This window comes from Dermacentor variabilis, chromosome 4 (assembly GCF_050947875.1).
Source record: "Dermacentor variabilis isolate Ectoservices chromosome 4, ASM5094787v1, whole genome shotgun sequence".
Lineage (NCBI taxonomy): Eukaryota > Metazoa > Arthropoda > Arachnida > Ixodida > Ixodidae > Dermacentor > Dermacentor variabilis.
Genome location: NC_134571.1, coordinates 224,270,495 through 224,289,483, shown reverse-complemented (window position 1 = coordinate 224,289,483; position 18,989 = coordinate 224,270,495). Strand labels below are relative to the sequence as shown.

Below are 18,989 nucleotides of genomic sequence, written 5' to 3'. Positions count from 1 at the left end.
TGAAAAGTCTGTCCGCATATCTCGCTGCGTACTCACCAGACGCGCACACAGCGACGCATCTTGCTTCTTTTTTCCCACAAACAGCCAACGAATACAACTATCTGCAAGCGAACGTCATCATGTAGAGCCATTCTACACATATTGAGACCGCCATTGAATAATTATTTCACTTACCAAATATTACTCCCCCCCCCCCTCATTGTAATGCGCCTGCTCTAGGGTGTGTTTGCGGTATTTATAATAAATCAATACCTATAGATCAATAAATAAAAATAAATAAATACAAGGAGTTCTCTCCTTGCGCATACCGTCGACATTTATGGTTAACGTAATGTACGGGACCCTTGCTTCGTAGGTTACGAATAAACTGTGCTTACTGAGGTTGACATTTGAAGGCGTGTAGTATCGGAGGTATTCGCCAGTTGTGTGTGGGAAAGACACGGCGCTGACCTCGCCCCCTTGGCGGCGCATTCGCAGGAGGAGCGAGCGTCGTGCCAGGCGAGGAGGCCGGCCCCGTCTTCAAGGGTGGCCGAGCGGAGGCGCTGACGCAGCAGGCGCACACGGCGCTGCCCACGGTCACTGTGCGCGGCTTCCTCAACTTCCGCACCACAGTCGACGGGACCGTGATCGTGTTCACGCCGGCCTCCGACGGGAAGAAGCCCGCCGCAGCCACGAGTGCCGGCGCTCCTCCCAGCATCGCCCGGCCGTCGACCACCAAAGCGCCGCCGCAGCCTCAGGTGCCCCGCTCACTCACTCGCGATTGACCCACTCAACAAAGAAATTAAATTATTTTTCTTGGCACAAGTTCGCCCAATAAAAGGTTTCTTTAGGGCACGCCTTTGGCAATGTTTCAGTGTCACGACAACATGACAATAGGTTTATCCTTGTGGTTGTTTCTTGGAGTGGTATTCCCATCGCTTGGTTTAGTTATTGTTTACTGCTGACTATTTGCATTGCAATTATTGCATGCGTTGCTTGAGGACGCTCCTATTTGTTCCTTGCACGCTCTCTGCATATTGTCACGTTCTAGTGACGGCGAAAAACCAGACAGCAACGAAGCTGTGTCACGAATTTAACGTTTTATTGGACGAACTTTTGCCCTGAAAGACGTCACACTCAAAGCACAACGTTAGCGGCGAGCACAGTCGTCTGCCATCGCAATCTTACTCATGGTTCAAATGCATCCGCTATTGATGCATGACTCATTGTGCATTCAAGTGTAATCGCTGGCGCTCGGGTATTAGAATGAACACCACTACTCGCTTCGCGCATTTGCTGCAGAATCGGCGACAACATTTGAGAGAGATCTGATACACTGATAACTTTGATCTGATCTGATAACTTTGTAGCAGTGGCTAGCTGGTGAAAAACGTTCACCGGGAAAACATAAACAATGTACACGTGTTGATACGAAAACTTTACTGCTGCTGCACCCATTGGAACAGTCAGCAGCTTTAGGTCTTGCCTCTTGTGCAGTATCTGGGTTTCACTTGACTATCTATCTATCTATCTATCTATCTATCTATCTATCTATCTATCTATCTATCTATCTATCTATCTATCTATCTATCTATCTATCTATCTATCTATCTATCTATCTATCTATCTATCTATCTATCTGTCTGTCTGTCTGTCTGTCTGTCTGTCTGTCTGTCTGTCTGTCTGTCTGTCTGTCTGTCTGTCTGTCTGTCTGTCTATCTATCTATCTATCTATCTATCTATCTATCTATCTATCTATCTATCTATCTATCTATCTATCTATCTATCTATCTATCTATCTATCTATCTATCTATCTATCTATCTAGCAGTTATGAATCTGCCCGGGAAAAACCTGCTAGCCTCGGTACTGCTGCATTTGAACCTAGAAATACTGTACACAGCCACACAAACGCTGGTATCACAGTGTTCCGTATGGAACATCAAAGAGGCTGACTCGCAAAGTGCAACTGGAACTGATTCAGACCTAGAAAAAGCTGTGCTAGAGACAAGAAGAGGAGATTTCCTAACTCCTGTAGGCCGATTATGTAGGAAAAAAAATAGATTCCCATCACTTACTAGGGGAATCAGCGCTGAAAAGAAGCTCACGTGGGAAGGGCATAAACAATCGGGCGAGCTTCCCTCAACAGTTATAGAGAACCACGTCGCCAAATCTATCTTCTTCCTTGAGAATTATTCCCCATGCTTGCGCGAATTACATGATTCGAACTGAAGAATGCTCGAGTGCGATTTGACAGGCTGTTTATTTATTTATTTAAAGTACCTTACAGGCCCATTTAAGGGCATTGGGTAAGGGAGGACTCAAAGTAAGTGTTTCAACAGGAGTAAACAATATAAATATCAGTACAGGCAGTCACAAGATAAGTAAAGCACAGTTCAAAAAATTTTTGTCTAGGCTAAGCGTTAGACGGCGTGAACACAGTAATATACTCACAACACAAAAAATACATAAATACAAGTGTGAAAAACAAAGAAGGAAAGCAGGTCAATAACATCCTTATACAATGTTTCTACAGGAAGCTTTGCAATTCTTCGCGAAAGGCGTCACGATTGGCTAAGCACGCAACGCTATCAGGAAGACTATTTCATGCGGTTATCGCACGTGGCAGTGCTCATGCGTTAACGACAGTGTATTGCCGAATATGCGCATGAAACTATGGCTATTGTTAAGGCGACGTGACGCTGGTACTTCAAGCGGAAACGTATGAGGTCGATTACCATGGAGTATCTATGGAAAAGGCAAAGAAGACACATCGTGCGACGAGTTTCAAGTGGCTGGAGCGAAATATCTGCTTTAATCTTAGTTACGCTGCAACTTCTGTCGTAGTTGCCTGTGATGAAGCGCAATGCTCCGTTTTGAATTGATTTTAGCATATCAACTAAATAATTTTGTTGTGGTGACCATACTGATGACGCAAATTCTAACAGTGGGCGAACAAAAGTCTGATATGCTAATTTACGAACTGTAGCAGGGGATTTACGCAAGTTCCGTCGAAGATAACCCAGAGTTTTTAAAGCTCTTGCGCAGATAGGCGTTATGTGTGTACCCCAGGAAAGATTAGTTGTAAGTTCAATGCCAAGGTGCTTGTAGGACGATGTCGGAGGTACGGCGCTGTTATTTAGGACGTAAGAAAAGCGAGAGTTTGAATGTTTTCGCGAGAAGGACATAACTTTACATTTGTCTGAATTGAGGTTCACCTGCCATGTATTGTACCAGGAACTGACAAGGTTAAGGTCGTTCTGCAATACTAAATAGTCATCGGATGTTTTTATCGTGCGGTATAAAATACAATCGTCTGCGAAAAGCCTTATGTGCGATGATATCTTTTGTAGAAGGTCATTAATCAAAATTAAGCAAAGAAGAGGACCAAGGACACTGCCTTGCGGTACGCCAGAAGTAACGTCAGAAATAAGCGCTGAGTGGTTATTAACAACAGTGAACTCTTGCCGCAAGGAGAGAAAGTTTCGGAGCCAAGATAAAGTTAATCAGTCCAGTCGAAGCGTGGATATTTTTGAGGTGAGGCGACAACGAGCGACACGATCAAATGCTTTCGAAAAATCTAAGAATACACAGTCAGTCTGTTGTTTGTTATTCATGCTTGAATGTAATTCTGTTGTAAATTCGAGCAACTGAGTTTCACAACATAAGCCTTTTCTGAAACGATGCTGGTTAAAATAAAAAAGTCGTTTGATTCTAAATGGCGGTAGATATATATGCGATGGTATGATATGTTCCAGTAGTTTACAGCCGATGCATGTTAATGAGATGGGACTGTAATTACGTCGAGAGTACTTGTTATCCCCTTTGAACACAGGGATAACCTTTGTAATTTTCCACTCCAGGCGTAGTTCGCCAGATGATGAGGGTTTCCTAAAAATATGACACAAAATTTGGCTTGAAATAGTAACGGTATTTTTAGTATTTTTGAGTTGATATTGGTCGATACCGGAAGATGTGGATAATTTCAGATTATTTATTAAAGACGGAATGCCATCTGCTGTAATATCCATAAAAGGATATTCAAAGTTGGGAACTATGGGAACAGTGGAACAGTCTTCATGTGTAAAAACGGATGTGAAAAAATTGTTAAACGCTACTGGACAATCAGCGTCAGACAAAGGGCTTTCACCGGCATCATGTAGCACAATATTGCGGACAGTGTTACCTGGTGATATGACTTGCCAGAATCTTCTGGGGTTACTGATGAAAAGGGATGGCAGATCACGTGAGAAATATTTGTCTTTGGCTGCGCGTAGCTTTTTGCAGCAAAATTTTAGAAACCCACTGTATGCTGCCGAAGATGAGGCTTGATTTTCTCTTCTGGCCACCCGATACAGACGCTTCTTCATCTTTCTTAATGTTCGAAGGTGCTTAGTAAACCAAGGATTAGATATGATATGTCATTTGCTATAACGAATTTCGGCATGTCATTTTCTACCAGAGCTGCTAATTTTTGCTTAAAAATTTCGCAGCTGTCGTTTACCGATCTTGAATTAAATAAAGGCAGAAACTCTTCACTAAGAAAGATAGCCAATTCAGCATTAATGTGGTTATAGTCGGCTCTATTGTAATTTCTAATACTTTTAGTCTGAGCCCGATAGAAAATTTGTGGAATATTAATGTCCAATTGAAGAATTTTGTGATCGCTCAAGCCATCAATGTAAGCAATAGGCCCGGCGCTATCAGGTGCGGTAGTTAATACTAAATATAGGATGTTGGGACAACGGGTGTGTTGATCGACTGTCTGGGCTAGATTGTAATCTAGTGTTAAGCTAATAAATTCAGCGGAGAAGCGGCATGATGATGACAGATTTGGCCAATGAATAATTAGAAAATTAAGGTCTCCCAAGAGATAAACAACAGCCGTGGAACATTGTTGAGTAGCACATGCAATGCTCTCACGTAGTACATCGAGAAACGAGTGGTCAGCGTCGGGTGGCCGATAACATGCACACACTAGGACACGGGCAGAGGCTGTTGCGCATGCGACCGAAACTATTTCAGCAGGGCAATTTGTGTCTGCCAGAAAGGATGAAATGCAGGTTTTTTACAGCAATCAGGACACCACCCCCCCTCTTCCCACCACGGTCGGGCCTGTAAATGTTATATTTGTTACTGCGCGGAAGAAGTTCTTCATTAGTGATGTCGGTGTGCAACCATGTCTCAGTTAAAGCTACAATATCGGGATCGCCATCTTCAAAATAGGCACTGAACGCATCGCGCTTGTTTAGTAGGCTGCGAATGTTCGTAACCCGCCGTGGTTGCTCAGTGGCTATGGTGTTGGGCTGCTGAGCACGAGGTCGCGGGATCGAATCCCGGCCATGGCGGCCGCATTTCGATGGGGGCGAAATGCAAAAACACTCGTGTACTTAGATTTAGGTGCACGTTAAAGAACCCCAGGTGGTCTAAATTTCCGGAGTCCCCCACTACGGCATGCCTCATAATCAGAAAGTGGTTTTGGCACGTAAAACCCCATAATATTTTTTTTTAATTTTCGTGTAAGATAACGACAGCGGTGACGTTAAGGAAGATTGCGATTTCTTGGCTATGCCAGCAAGTGTTGCCTTTTTTGGGCACAGAATTGACGGCACAACTGTGTCGGTAGCGCGGTCATAAACACAAGGGGTGTCATTAATACGAACGTTATCTACTGTAAGTTTGAAAGGATGTTTTCTTGTTTTGGCAAATTCAATTAATTTTTGCCTAGCGTGCCTTGTGGATAAAGACAAATCTTCACGTATCGAATACTCACTACCTTTTAGCTTGTGCGCAAGTGCGAGGATATTCTGATTGTCTTTTTTTAAAGGGCTAATCGTGCTATGATGGGCCGACGTTTCTCAGAAGAAAAGCGTCCCAACCTATGCACGCGCTCAAACTGTGCGTTCAGCGTGGTAATGCCAAACTGTTCAGAGCAAAAGTGCGGCATTTTTTGTTCAGATGCAGCCCAGTTTTCGCCTTGCTCTTCATCAATACCTAAGAACAGTAGATTACATCGTCGCATTCTGTTTTCTGTATCGTTACATCTTGAAGTGAGCGAGTAAGTTGATCACATAAGCTGCGTAACACGTTATTTGGCTCCGAGACTTGAACGCTATCGAGAGATGCAACCGTATTTTCGAGCGCATCGATCCTTCCAGCTAAGCAGTTTACTCTGGCATCTGTGGCTTCTTGCCGTTCTCTGACCCCTTTAAGCTCATTTAGAATAGCTGACTGTCCCGCTTCAAGCCTGTGCACAGTCTCAAGAACGGAAGCAAGCGTTTGCGCGATGGCATTAGTGTCAGGGCCCAGGTTTTGTTCAACATCCCCAGAAAGTAGAATCAACCAGCTACCTATGGGAGGACATACGCTCGACAAGAGTGATGACACCAAGCACGATTTATCAGAAAGCACTTCGGGGCACGACACCGCAGTGAGGCAGTAGTCATCAGTCTTAATACATGAAGCGCCCAAGGCGGTAACTGACTAAATATAGCAGCGGTAAGTGCCCCGTTTCGGCGTAGGTGTCGTGCCCAAAGCGAGCCGTGACCGGACGCTGCTTATATCCCCTGTCGAGCGCTGCGATGATAGCGGTGCAAGATCCAGGTTGCCAGCCCATTCCATGGAAGCGCTCCGAGTCTAGCGGGTTGAATGGGGATTCAGGCGGCGATGAGAGTAGAGCACTTGAAGGTGGCAGCCAACATCCAGTGGACGAAGCACGGACGCCACATAAAATGGCAGCCAGTAAATACAGCAGCGGTAAGTGCCCCGTTTCGGGGTAGGTGTCGCGCCCCTGTCAAAGGTGTGTCACCTGAAAATTCGTGTTTCACATGAAAAGCGGGCTAACGAAGCTGAACAAAAACTCATAAGACCTCTGTCTTATGAGTTTTTGTTCAGGTAGCTGGTTGCGAACAGGCAGCCAAAAGTAAAATACATTAGCTACTAGTAATTGCGTAACCACAGTCGAAGCAGGAATCATAGTGACGCACATGATTTCTCTCCGAGTACCACGACACAGCGCACTGTGATACATCACTGTGTTAGATACGGGACCGTTTCCTGAGCCTACTTCGAGTTCACCAGACCACATCGAATCGCGCCACAGCTAATTAAGAAGCGTGAGATTGCCTGCCCATTCATAGGTGAACGGAAAGGACTAGCCGCTAACGATGCCTTAGTGGCAACAGAGGCCGTTAAAGACCAGAGTGAGAGCGACGAGGTGCTGTGCCAACAGAGGGCTGTAGAGACAGCTAGGCCAGCTGCGAACAAATTGGCACAGTTACCGCGCGTGTGCGTCGCATCTCATGAAATCGAGGTCGTTAGCGAGGTACAGGGTACAGTTGACCCGACAGACACGGGCACCCATGTTGAGTCAGATCTGCATGCAGAAGTGAAGTGCGAGCTGAGCGATGCACTTGAGGGCAGCTCTCAGGATTGCGAGCTGCGTAGCTCGAGAGAAGACAGCTGCATTGTTCAGGGATCGGTGCAGCTCACCGCCAGTCTAGGTAGCCAAGAGAGGGATGATTTAGTTAATGATCATTCAGACTGCGCGGGTAAGAGACCGATCCGGGCCGACGAGATATGTAACGGCCAGCACGAGGCGCGAGAGAGTGACGTGAAAGAGAATTCAAAGAGAAAGCGCCGCAGAAAGAAGCGCCGTAAAGATCGGAATGCGGTGGCTAATGTAGCGAAGCCAAAGACGGCGACAGGCGCGAAAAGGCAGGGCGCGGAGAAAAGAAAGGTGCGGTCGTCACTGACCACGTGTGCGCGTCAAGCACGTTCGAGCCACCGGTCAAAGAGAGACCGAGAAGCATGTTCTGCACGGACGCGGACAAAGGGCACGGGACAGTTAAATTCCTCGTCGTTCCATCGTTCTTTTCGAAGCTCAGCGTGTAGGGCGAAGAAGCGCAAGGTGGCAGGACGAGACCAGGCGGGCAGTAGCGACGCGGTCCATCGAGGTCGTGATGAAAGCGGGGCGCCAGGAGGCAAATTGGCAGGGGACTGTAACGTCTTGGGGGAGCTGATAGTGAGTCAGCCCTTATGTTGTTCCTCGGTAGCCAGAGTAGCTTTCGGACCGCGACCACCTCGGGTACGACTGAAAGTATGAGTCAGACGTAATCGTTTTGAACGGGAGGCCAAGAGAGCTTCCGTAGAAGTGAAACATTCTGTTTTGTTTTATTTTTTGAGCATCGGATAATTTTCGCGATTTAAGTTTCTTTCAATCTGTAAAAGTATGAGCTTTGTTCGTGTTTTTGTTCGAGAAGCTCCGAGATTGGAAGGATGAGTTTTATGTAAGCATGTAGTTTCGCGAGATGTTCATTAATAAGTATATAGGCTTTCTTTTTTTTGTGTGTGAGTAACCTGAGGGTCAATGTTATCGGTGAGAGACCTATCGTAACGCGCGTGTATATTAGTTAACCTTCTTTTCTTGCGCGTTTTTTATTTTCTAAGGTTAACCGCGTAGGTTTTCAGTAAGTGCATCATTTGCACTGAGAAGCGTTCTTAGTTCCATTAGCGCGTGTCCTGTGTGGACGGAAGGAAGCAGGTTTTTGACTGGGTAGCTCGTGTGTGTTGAGGGCAGCCGTATTCTGACTTCTTTAGTGAGCGTGCGTAGAACTAGTAATTAGAAGACGCATTTCTTTAGGGTTCCGCGGAGTGCGTAAGTTACGCAAAGTAAGTTCCTGTTTAAGTTACGTGTCCTCTAGGGACTAAAGAAAGACACGTAAGTAAGCTGTTTTGATCGCACCGCTGGTACGATCTGTGGGGAACTCGGCGCTGACGCCCGTGGTTGTACCTGGGTCGCAAGCCCCAAGGGTAGCGTTGGCCTGGCGGCCTGGGGTACAACTGGAAGCATCCGAAGGTCCCGGCAAAGCATGAGTCGACTGGTAACAACAAAACAACTTGTTTATTTTAACATCGCAAAGAGTTGGCGGTCAGGTTTGACCGAAGTAGAGAGACGGGAGAGCACTTCACTCAACAGAAGAAATCGGAGACCTGCTTTTTGTGTCCGGGGGCAGCTGTTTTTATACTCTCGCAGTTGAGGGCAAGAAGGAACCCCTCAAAAGACGAGCACGTGAATGTACAATGGGCTAATGGTGACGCACCCTGTCGTAGCGCTGCCGTAGCACCATGTCGAGCACGATCTCGTAGCACCCTGTCGTAGCGCTGCCGGTCGGGCACAATGACTGTAATGAGAGGATGATCCCTGCTTTCGCATCGCCTGGTTCGGGCACAATGACTGGAATGAGAGGGTGATCCTTTGCGGTCGCATCGCCGCAGTCGCGCCTGGAAACACCTGCCGATGAGCGTTGCGGCGACGACGATCGGGCCAAAATGTCTGCCGCCCCGCCGCAGTCGCGCCGGCAAAACCACGTGTCGCAGGCGAAACGCAACAGACCGCCCCGCCGGGGGAAGGAGATCCCGATGGACAGGGGACTGCATCCGCTGTCCGGAGGGATGTCGCTCGATGATGCTCATAACCGAAGTCGGGCGTCCCTCGACGTTTCTTGAGCGCAGCGCACAGAGAAGGCCTCGTTCTCTCGTTCAGGTTCGCACGGGACACTGCAAAGTGACTTCGGGAGAGTTCACATTTTTGTTCTCGTTCCCGGCAAGCGTTAGAACTACGCTGAAACTCAACCGCTCAGTCAGCAAGCACGGCACAACCCTCACTAAGCCCTGCCAGGCTCTTTCCCCTTTTTATACCACTGCCTAGTTCCTTACAGTAGTCTAGCATCACTCAGAACGCGTCCACAAATTGAAAAATTGCACTAGAAAGCATATCATCACTTTGAAACACTAAACAAAAGCAATATGTTAAAAAAAATCCTGCCTCAGGAAGAAAAACATCAGTAACAAACAATTTTGAGGCTGATTCCTACGTTAGGGGCTTCGACTTAAGCCATCGGCGTTACCGTTGAGACTCCCCTTTTTGTAACGCACCTCAAAGGAATATTGTTGTAAAGCGAGGCTCCAGCGCAGGAGGCGGCCATTTTTGGGAGAGATGGTCTGCAGCCATTGGAGAGGGCAGTGATCCGTCTCAATGATAAACCTCGAGCCGGCTAGATAGCATGACAATTTCTGAACGGCCCACACGAGACACGCACACTCTTTCTCGGTGGCGCTATACGCCTGCTCACGACTGGACAGCTTACGACTAGCATACAGGACGGGGTGTTCTACTTCTCCATTTTCCCGTTGGCACAGTACAACGCCCATGCCTCGCTCACTAGCATCGCACTGAACAACGAACCCTTTTGTATAGTCTGGCGATCGTAGCACAGGCTGGTTTGTTAGGGCACTCTTTAGGGCGCTAAAAGCTCTTTCCTTTGTCTCGTCCCAGACGACTGTTTGAGGCTCTGTATTTCTTAGAGCATCCGTCAGGGGAGCCGCGATATCAGAGTACCTAGGGATGTATCTCTGATAGTAGCCGGCGACACCTAAGAACGACCGAATATCGGTCTTGGTGCGCGGTTGCGGAAAGTCTCGCACAGCGGCCACTTTTATTTCAGAGGGGCGGCGACGACCCTGACCAATCACGTGACCGAGGTAGACAACCTCGGCCTGTGCTAACTGGCACTTAGGAGCCTTTACTGTCAAGCCCGCTTCGCGCAGGCGGGTTAGCACTGCCCGCAAGTGTGCCATATGCTCAGACCAGGATGCGGAGAATATCGCTACGTCGTCAAGATACGGTAAAGCGAATTCTTGCTGTCCCCGCAACACTTTATCCATGAGGCTTGAAAAACAGTATGGCGCGTTCTTCAAACCAAAACTCAACACTTTAGGACGGAATGTTCCCATTGGTGAAATGAACGCCGCATACCTACTAGCCTCTTCTGTAAGTGGAACCTGCCAATAACCCCTGACAAGATCTAGGGTGGAAATAAACTGAGCGCTACTAACTTTCTCAAGGCGCTCCTCGATGTTAGGGATCGGATAAATTTGATCCTTAGTGATGGAATTAAGCCTGCGGTAGTCGACGCAAGGACGAGGTTCCTTGCCCGGTACCTCAACTAAAATCAAAGGGGAGGTATAATCACTTTCACCTGCCTCAATAACACCGAGCTGTAGCATTTTCTTTACCTCAGCCTCCATAATATCGCCCTGGCGGGGTGACACCCGATACGCCTTGGATCGTACTGGCTCTGGGGAGGTAAGTTCTATATCATGAGTAAGTACAGAAGTCCTACCAGGCCTCTCAGAGAACAGACCTTGAAACTCTTGTAATAGCTGGTGTAGTTCGGTTTTCTGCTCGGGCGACAGCGGTGCTTTACTGATAAGGTCACTAATGACTTGACCGGTGTCTTCCCTGTTCGTCACTGAGCCTAGTCCCGGAAGCTCGACCGGAAGCTCTTCAGGAACGTTTACCATCATGCACACCACTGCTTCCCTTTGTCTATAAGGTTTGAGCAGATTACAGTGGTAAACTTGCTGTGCTTTCCGCTTTCCTGGCAGACTTACCACGTAGTTAACGTCCGACAGTTTCTGAACAATTCGTGCTGGGCCCTCCCACTGCACGTCTAGTTTGTTGTTTAGCGATGTGCGCAATATCATGACCTCATCGCCCACCTCAAAACGACGGGCCCTGGCTGTCCGATCATAATAAACCTTGGCCCTCTGCTGGGCCTTTGTCATTGCTTCACCTGACAACTCCTGTGCCCTTCTTAAGCGTTCGAGGAGCTTAAGTACGTACTCCACCACGACTGGGTCGTCGCCCCTACCTTCCCACGATTCTCGAAGCATGCGAAGCGGAGATCGAAGCGAGCGACCGTACACCAGTTCAGCTGGCGAAAACCCCGTAGCTGCATGCGGCGCGGTTCTTAACGCAAGCATCACCCCAGGCAGACACAGCTCCCAGTCAGTTTGATGTTCAAAACACAAGGCTCTCAACACGCGCTTCATGACGGAGTGGAGCTTCTCAACGGAATTCGACTGTGGGTGGTACACTGAGCTGTGTAGCAGCTTTACCCCACACCTTTCGAGAAAAGTTGTCGTCAAAGCGCTAGTAAACACTGTGCCCTGATCTGATTGAATTTCTGCAGGAAAACCAACTCGCGCAAATATGGACAGTAGTGCATTAACTATCTCAACTGAGCTGAGTTCTTTAAGCGGCACTGCTTCAGGGAACTTTGTCGCTGGGCAGATCACAGTCAAAATGTGTCTGTACCCCGTGGCTGTTACCGGCAGAGGTCCCACTGTATCAATAACGAGCCGTCTAAAAGGCTCCGTTATGATAGGTACTAATTTCAACGGCGCCCTCGATTTGTTCCCTGGTTTGCCCACCCGCTGACAAGTGTCACATGTCCTCACGAAATGGTCTGCGTCCCGAAAACACCCTGGCCAATAGTACTCTTGCAAGAGACGGTCCTTAGTTTTCTTAACTCCTAGGTGTCCGGACCACGAACCCCCGTGTGACAAGCGCAACAGATCCTGACGATAGCATTGAGGCACGATCAGCTGATCGAACTCCACTCCTCGGCGGTCTAGATACTTCCGGTACAGGACTCCACATCTTTCCACAAAACGCGCAGTTTTCCTGGCGATACCTTCTTTGACATTGCAGCGCACGTTTTCCAGGCTGCCATCCTTTTTTTGCTCGGCTATCAAAGCCGACCGGCTGACTTTTAGCAACCTATCAAGTCCGTCTGACGTAGGCGCGATGAGCAAATCAGTAGATAGCTCTTCTAACTTTCCCGTGTCGGGCGTTTCCTCTCCAGTATCTGGCGCCTTTAACGTTACAGACTCAAGTTTATTCAGTTCGGGCGTGCTCTGAATATCAGCTTGCTGCGCCTCTGACCCTTTTTCGTTGTTTGATAACGTCGGCCCTGCAACAACCGCCTTTGCAGCGAGCTCCCGAACCTTCGACCTGGTTAAGGCCTGAACACTAGCTTCACCAAACAAAAGCCCCTTCTCGCGCAGGAGGTGATCGGACCTGTTTGAAAATAGGTACGGGTACTGGGGTGGCAGCATAGATGACACTGCCGCCTCCGTCTCAAGCGCTCCGAAAGGTCCTTCAATAAGCACCTTTGCTACTGGCAGACACACGCTATGAGCTTCCACGGCTTGCTTGATCCACGCGCACTCGCCCGTGAACATATGGGGTTCTACATAAGACGGGTGAACTACATCCATCGTAGCTGCGGAATCGCGAAGCACTCGGCACTCTTTCCCGTTCACGAGGAGGTCTCGCATGTAAGGCTCGAGAAGCTTCATGTTCTCGTCAGTGCTGCCTATTGAAAAAAACACAACTTTTGGTGTTGTTTCCGGACACTGCGCCGAAAAGTGACCCGGCTTCTGGCACGTATAACAAACGCGCGCTTGCCTCATCTCGCACCGCTTTCTGCGTTCGGCTTCGGCTGCCGCCGTCTCCTTAGGTTCGGTCGCACTGCTTCCACTCGCATCCGCACTACGTGTGTTCCCCTTTGCTCTCATGGGTGTGAACTTCGGCCTCTCAAACTTCGAGCCAAATTCACCCTTTTGACCGTCCTTAGCTCCGCGAGCCCGACGCGTCACAAACTCCTCGGCTAGCTCAGCGGCTTTAGCCACCGTACAAACGTCTGGCCTATCCAAGACCCAGTATCGCACGTTCTCCGGTAACCGACTATAAAACTGTTCTAGCCCGAAACACTGCAGAACTTTATCGTGGTCACCAAACGCTTTCTCTTCTTTGAGCCACTCCTGCATGTTTGACATAAGCCTATACGCAAACTCTGTATATGACTCACTTTTGCCTTTCTCATTTTCCCGAAACTTCCGACGGAACGCCTCCGCAGACAGCCGGTACTTTTTTAGAAGACTCGATTTCACTGTGTCGAAATCCTCTGCCTCCTCTCTATCCAAGCGAGCGACTACGTCGGCCGCCTCGCCGGGTAACAAAGTGAGCAAGCGCTGTGGCCACGTTTCCCGAGAGAACCCCTGCTTCTCGCACGTTCGCTCAAAGTTAACCAGGAACAAACCAATGTCCTCTCCAAGCTTAAACGGCCGCATCAGGTCAGTCATTTTGAACAATACGCGTTCTCCTGCACCGTGTGCCTGACTTCCATTACGAGCGCGTTCCATCTCTACCTCGAGACGCTTCATTTCCAAAGCGTGTTCGCGCTCTTCTTTTTCTTTCTGCTCTTTAAGTTCGCGCTCCTGTTTCTCTTTTTGCTCTTTAAGTTCGCGCTCCTGTTTCTCTTTTTGCTCTTTAAGTTCGCGCTCCTGTCTTTTTGACCTCTCCTCAATAGTCTCAAGGCATTCCGACAGCTCGTCGTCCTCAGCCTCTAACTCAAGAATAGCCTTTAGCAGTTCAGGTTTTCTGAGTTTGTCCGAGACATCCAGACCCAACTCTCTTGCAAGCTCCAACAATTTCGGTTTGCGCAACGACTTCAAATCCATGGCTGCTCTGAATGCTGCTTTCTCTACTGCTTACTATTGTCTTGCCGCAAACTAACCCGGCAGCAACGACAACCACAATTACCAGCTCTGTTTCTGACACTAACAAAAGCCTGGCAAAGCTCAGAAGAAGAAAGTCCCGCACTCACCAAACCTCGCAGGCAGGAATTCCGCGCAGTCGTTCCGCTGCAGGCAACCAGTCGTCACACAGGGCTCGTTGCACTGCTCCCGGATCGTCGTTGAGCTGCTCAGCATACAGTCAACTGCATCTCTTCGCTGCTGGCCTCCGTTGTCGCGATCTCACCGCTGGCAGACAGTTATTTGGAGTCGGAGGTGATCTCACCGCTGCCAACCAGATGTTTTGATCGCACCGCTGGTACGATCTGTGGGGAACTCGGCGCTGACGCCCGTGGTTGTACCTGGGTCGCAAGCCCCAAGGGTAGCGTTGGCCTGGCGGCCTGGGGTACAACTGGAAGCATCCGAAGGTCCCGGCAAAGCATGAGTCGACTGGTAACAACAAAACAACTTGTTTATTTTAACATCGCAAAGAGTTGGCGGTCAGGTTTGACCGAAGTAGAGAGACGGGAGAGCACTTCACTCAACAGAAGAAATCGGAGCCCTGCTTTTTGTGTCCGGGGGCAGCTGTTTTTATACTCTCGCAGTTGAGGGCAAGAAGGAACCCCTCAAAAGACGAGCACGTGAATGTACAATGGGCTAATGGTGACGCACACTGTCGTAGCGCTGCCGTAGCACCATGTCGAGCACGATCTCGTAGCACCCTGTCGTAGCGCTGCCGTAGCACCATGTCGAGCACGATCTCGTAGCACCCTGTCGTAGCGCTGCCGGTCGGGCACAATGACTGTAATGAGAGGATGATCCCTGCTTTCGCATCGCCTGGTTCGGGCACAATGACTGGAATGAGAGGGTGATCCTTTGCGGTCGCATCGCCGCAGTCGCGCCTGGAAACACCTGCCGATGAGCGTTGCGGCGACGACGATCGGGCCAAAATGTCTGCCGCCCCGCCGCAGTCGCGCCGGCAAAACCACGTGTCGCAGGCGAAACGCAACAAAGCGTAATGAAAAGTTTGCCTACGACGCAAGTACGCGTTCTGAATAGTAACCACAAGGCTAGCGCGCTTGTGATTACGTACTTGTGAAAATGGCCAGATTGTTCAGTGGCAACAGTACGTGAGATAAGTACGCCACAGCGCTAGGGTGAGAACAGGCCGTTCGCGAAATTAGGCCACTTAAGTTATGTTCAGCTGTTTTCATTTCTTGTTTGCATCGACAACGACCCATTGTTTTGCTACCACAATAACACCATGGTCTTGTCGGCATTCGGGGAGAAATGGATAGCGGTTGGGAAAGGTGGTTGGAACTGCTTTGTCAAAATTGGGGAAATAAAAGATCAGGATTCATTTTGACTCAGTAATATCCTGGCGAGTCAGGGGTGATGAGCCTGCGCTTACACGTGGTGCAGCGCTGTGTTGGTTTGTTTGTTTGACGTATGTTCTCCAGGGCCCAGGTTCCCGAAGTTCGTTAAACGAGGCTCGACACCAGTACCCTGCAGGTTCTTTCAGCGTTCCTCATGGCCAGCGAACTGATTTCACCGACCATTCCGAACTTCCGGGGCGAGGACGAGCTGTTAGATACGGGACCGTTTCCTGAGCCTACTTCGAGTTCACCAGACCACATCGAATCGCGCCACAGCTAATTAAGAAGCGTAGAAGCACGGATACCACATTCCTGAGACGCGGCACGTGCAAACAAATTGGCGGCCCCCACCTCGTGTGCCGCAGGTGGAGCTATTCACTGCTTGACTCTTGCCGAAAGTGAAGCGAGAGCCTGGCACTGTTCCAGGTAACTTGGGTCCAAGAGGCAAGACTGGTGTAATGCACCGTGAAACCCTGGCAGCGTCGCCCCCATCCGTCTATTGTGATGGCGCATTGCAAGTCAGCAAGGCAAGACCGCAGGGAGAAGTAAGCCCTCGCACAATTGGGGACCAAGCAGCGACCCTCTCCGCCGGGTGTGAGACCGTTGCACGGGCGCCTACCATTGGCCGAAAATGACGACGCCTGAGCAGGCTCGCCGATTGGACGAAAATGGCGTCACCTGAGCGGGCTCTCCCATTGGCCCAACGTGACGTGTCTTCGAGACACCGAAGGGATTAAAAGACGGAGACCGGGAGCAGCAAGAGAGCATTTATTGACTACAACTATTGTATGTGTGTCTGATTTCTGTACCACTCGTGTGCGAGTGCTTGTAGGGGTTTTCTGGACATAGTCAAGCTGCTCATGCAGCTTTTTGCCAGAAAACGCTCCAGTTGAACCTGGAAAATAAACTTACTTACTTACTTACTTACATTCCTAGAGCATTCCTTGATTCATCTCTTTCGAACTTCTTGTGACGGGCCGCAGCGTCCGAGTTGCTGCCGGCCCGTAATGACTTTAAGACTGTTATATACGCTCACTGTAAATAATGTAAATAAGCCTCCCAAGTTTTTCATCCCGACGTCCTCCTCAACTCTTACAACTGCTACTCTCCTGGAAGGCCGCGAACACCGGCGCAGATAAATGTGTGCAACAAATTAGTGGAGAAATCGGCGATGAACGCGACAAGGAAAGGTAACACACAGCTACCACTATCAAAACGGTGAACTCCTTTTGCGGCACGCTCCAGAACTACATCTGCGATAACTGAAAGCCGCATGCTGCTTGTCCGAGTGGCTAAGAAAGCGCACACATTGTTACGTGGCTAAAACAAGTAAGAAATATATTTACAGGTCATTTGCAATAACTGTAGCAGCTGACAAGCTGGTAGACAGCGCGCGAAGAGCATCGTCTTCATCCGACTAATCTTAAAACGTCGTGTTCGTCAGCCTGCCACACGACCCATGCTGGCTGAAGAAACCACCCGGTGCTGGTTAGGAGGCGGTTGAATGATGCCACTTAACGCGCGCGACGTGGCATACGTCGGAACTAGGCTTAGCCACGGTGGGTTCAAGAGGGGCGATTTCGTACGTGACGTCAGTAACTTGACGCAAGACACGGTAAGGGTCAGAGTAGCGCGAAAGTAACTTCTTCGAGAGCCCAATGCGCCGGGACGGGGACCAAAGGAGAACCAAGGCGCACAGTGTTGTGGACTTCACGATGGTGGGTGTCATCAAAGCGCCGCGGATATTCCTGCGAGTCCCCCCAAATTGACGTCGAGCAATATGGCGCACCTCTTGTGCTTTGAGTATGGCTTCGCGAGCATATCGGATGTGAAATTCCGACTAGCAGGCAGAACGGTGTCGAAAAGCAGCATAGGGTCGCGGCCAAACAAGGGGAAGAATGAAGCCTGCGGTATCGTGGTGACAAGAATTATAGCCAAAGGTAACGAACGACAGTGCAACGTCGCTGTCGCGATGGTCAGCAGAGACAGGCAGGCAGGTCAGTAAGGGCTCGGTAGAAACGCTAGGTTAGACCATTTGATTGTGGATGGTAAGCAGTAGCAAGTTCGTCCTTAGTCGTGCACGAGTGTAGAATGTCATTAGCAACTTTTGAAAAAAAGTAGCGGCTTTGGTCAGTGAGGAGATGTCGAAAGGCACCGTGGTGAAGGATGACGTTTTCTAGGAGCAAGTCAGCGACATCGGTTGCACAGGTTGTTGGAAAAGACCGTGTGATTGCGTATCGGGTGGCGTAGTCTGTTGCTATAGTAATCCACTTATCTCTCGAAGCAGACGTAGGAAAACGCGTAAAAGATCAACGCCTATACGGAAGAGTGGTTCAGATGGAAGAGTTCAGGCGGCCATCACGCAGTGTGGTCGACTCTTTGCGTCGTTGACAAAGGTCACGCACAGCGATACAACTGCAGACGTCACGGAAAAGAAGAGGCCAAAAGAAGCGCCGACGAATGCGCTCATAAGGCCGTGACACGCGAGGGTGACCGGCAGTCGGTACATGCTGAACATAGGCAAGGACAGCCAGGCGCAGATGAGCAGTCCCAACGAAGAATCGGTTAATGCCAATCGGATGCATTAGAGAGGTACAATATGCCATCTTGAAGTTCAAACATGTGAAGGTGAGGATCGGGCGTCGTTGAAGTCAGCCGTTGAATGAGTTCTTGAAAGGAGCAGTCCAGAAGTTGTCGTCCCTAGGTTTCGACCGGACCCCGACCGAAACGTAGGAAATAGAGCACCGTATTTTCGTACGTGCGTCCTCAACCTGCAAGCGCCTGTTCAACTACTGGATCTCAACGACAGACTTTCACATCATATATATATATATATATATATATATATATATACATATATATATATATATATATATATGTGTGTTCTGAAAGAAATACACGTTTAACGACAAGAGTGCGATTACATTACTAACATTTCGGCCGGTCGCTTGGCCTTCATTGTTGGGAACGGGATTACGGAAGATTTTCGTTGCCAAAGTGTCGGAAAGGGAAAATACACGTAGAAAGGACGTGTGGCTCCAAACAAACAAAAAAAAATTTAACACGCCTTTTTTTTCGGAACGACAGACTAACATGTGGCCAGAGGACAGAACGTGGATGACTGCGATGAGTCACGGACGAGGAAGCGTTGTCTTCACCCTCGAAGAAGCGGAAAGAAAAAAAAATCGTCACCTGGACGGTGGCTGGAGGG

The 18,989-nt window shown here is 49.0% G+C and overlaps 1 protein-coding gene across 2 annotated transcripts in view; it reads left to right on the top strand.

Annotated features, from left to right (window-relative positions):
• The window catches only part of LOC142580131 (uncharacterized), a 462,133-nt gene that overhangs the window by 296,501 nt on the left and 146,643 nt on the right, over positions 1 to 18,989 (top strand). For both annotated transcript variants that reach the window (XM_075690951.1, XM_075690952.1), the window contains exon 2: positions 478 to 737. In XM_075690951.1, coding sequence (XP_075547066.1) covers positions 478 to 737 — 260 coding nt within the window. The remainder of the gene's footprint in view (positions 1 to 477; positions 738 to 18,989) is intronic.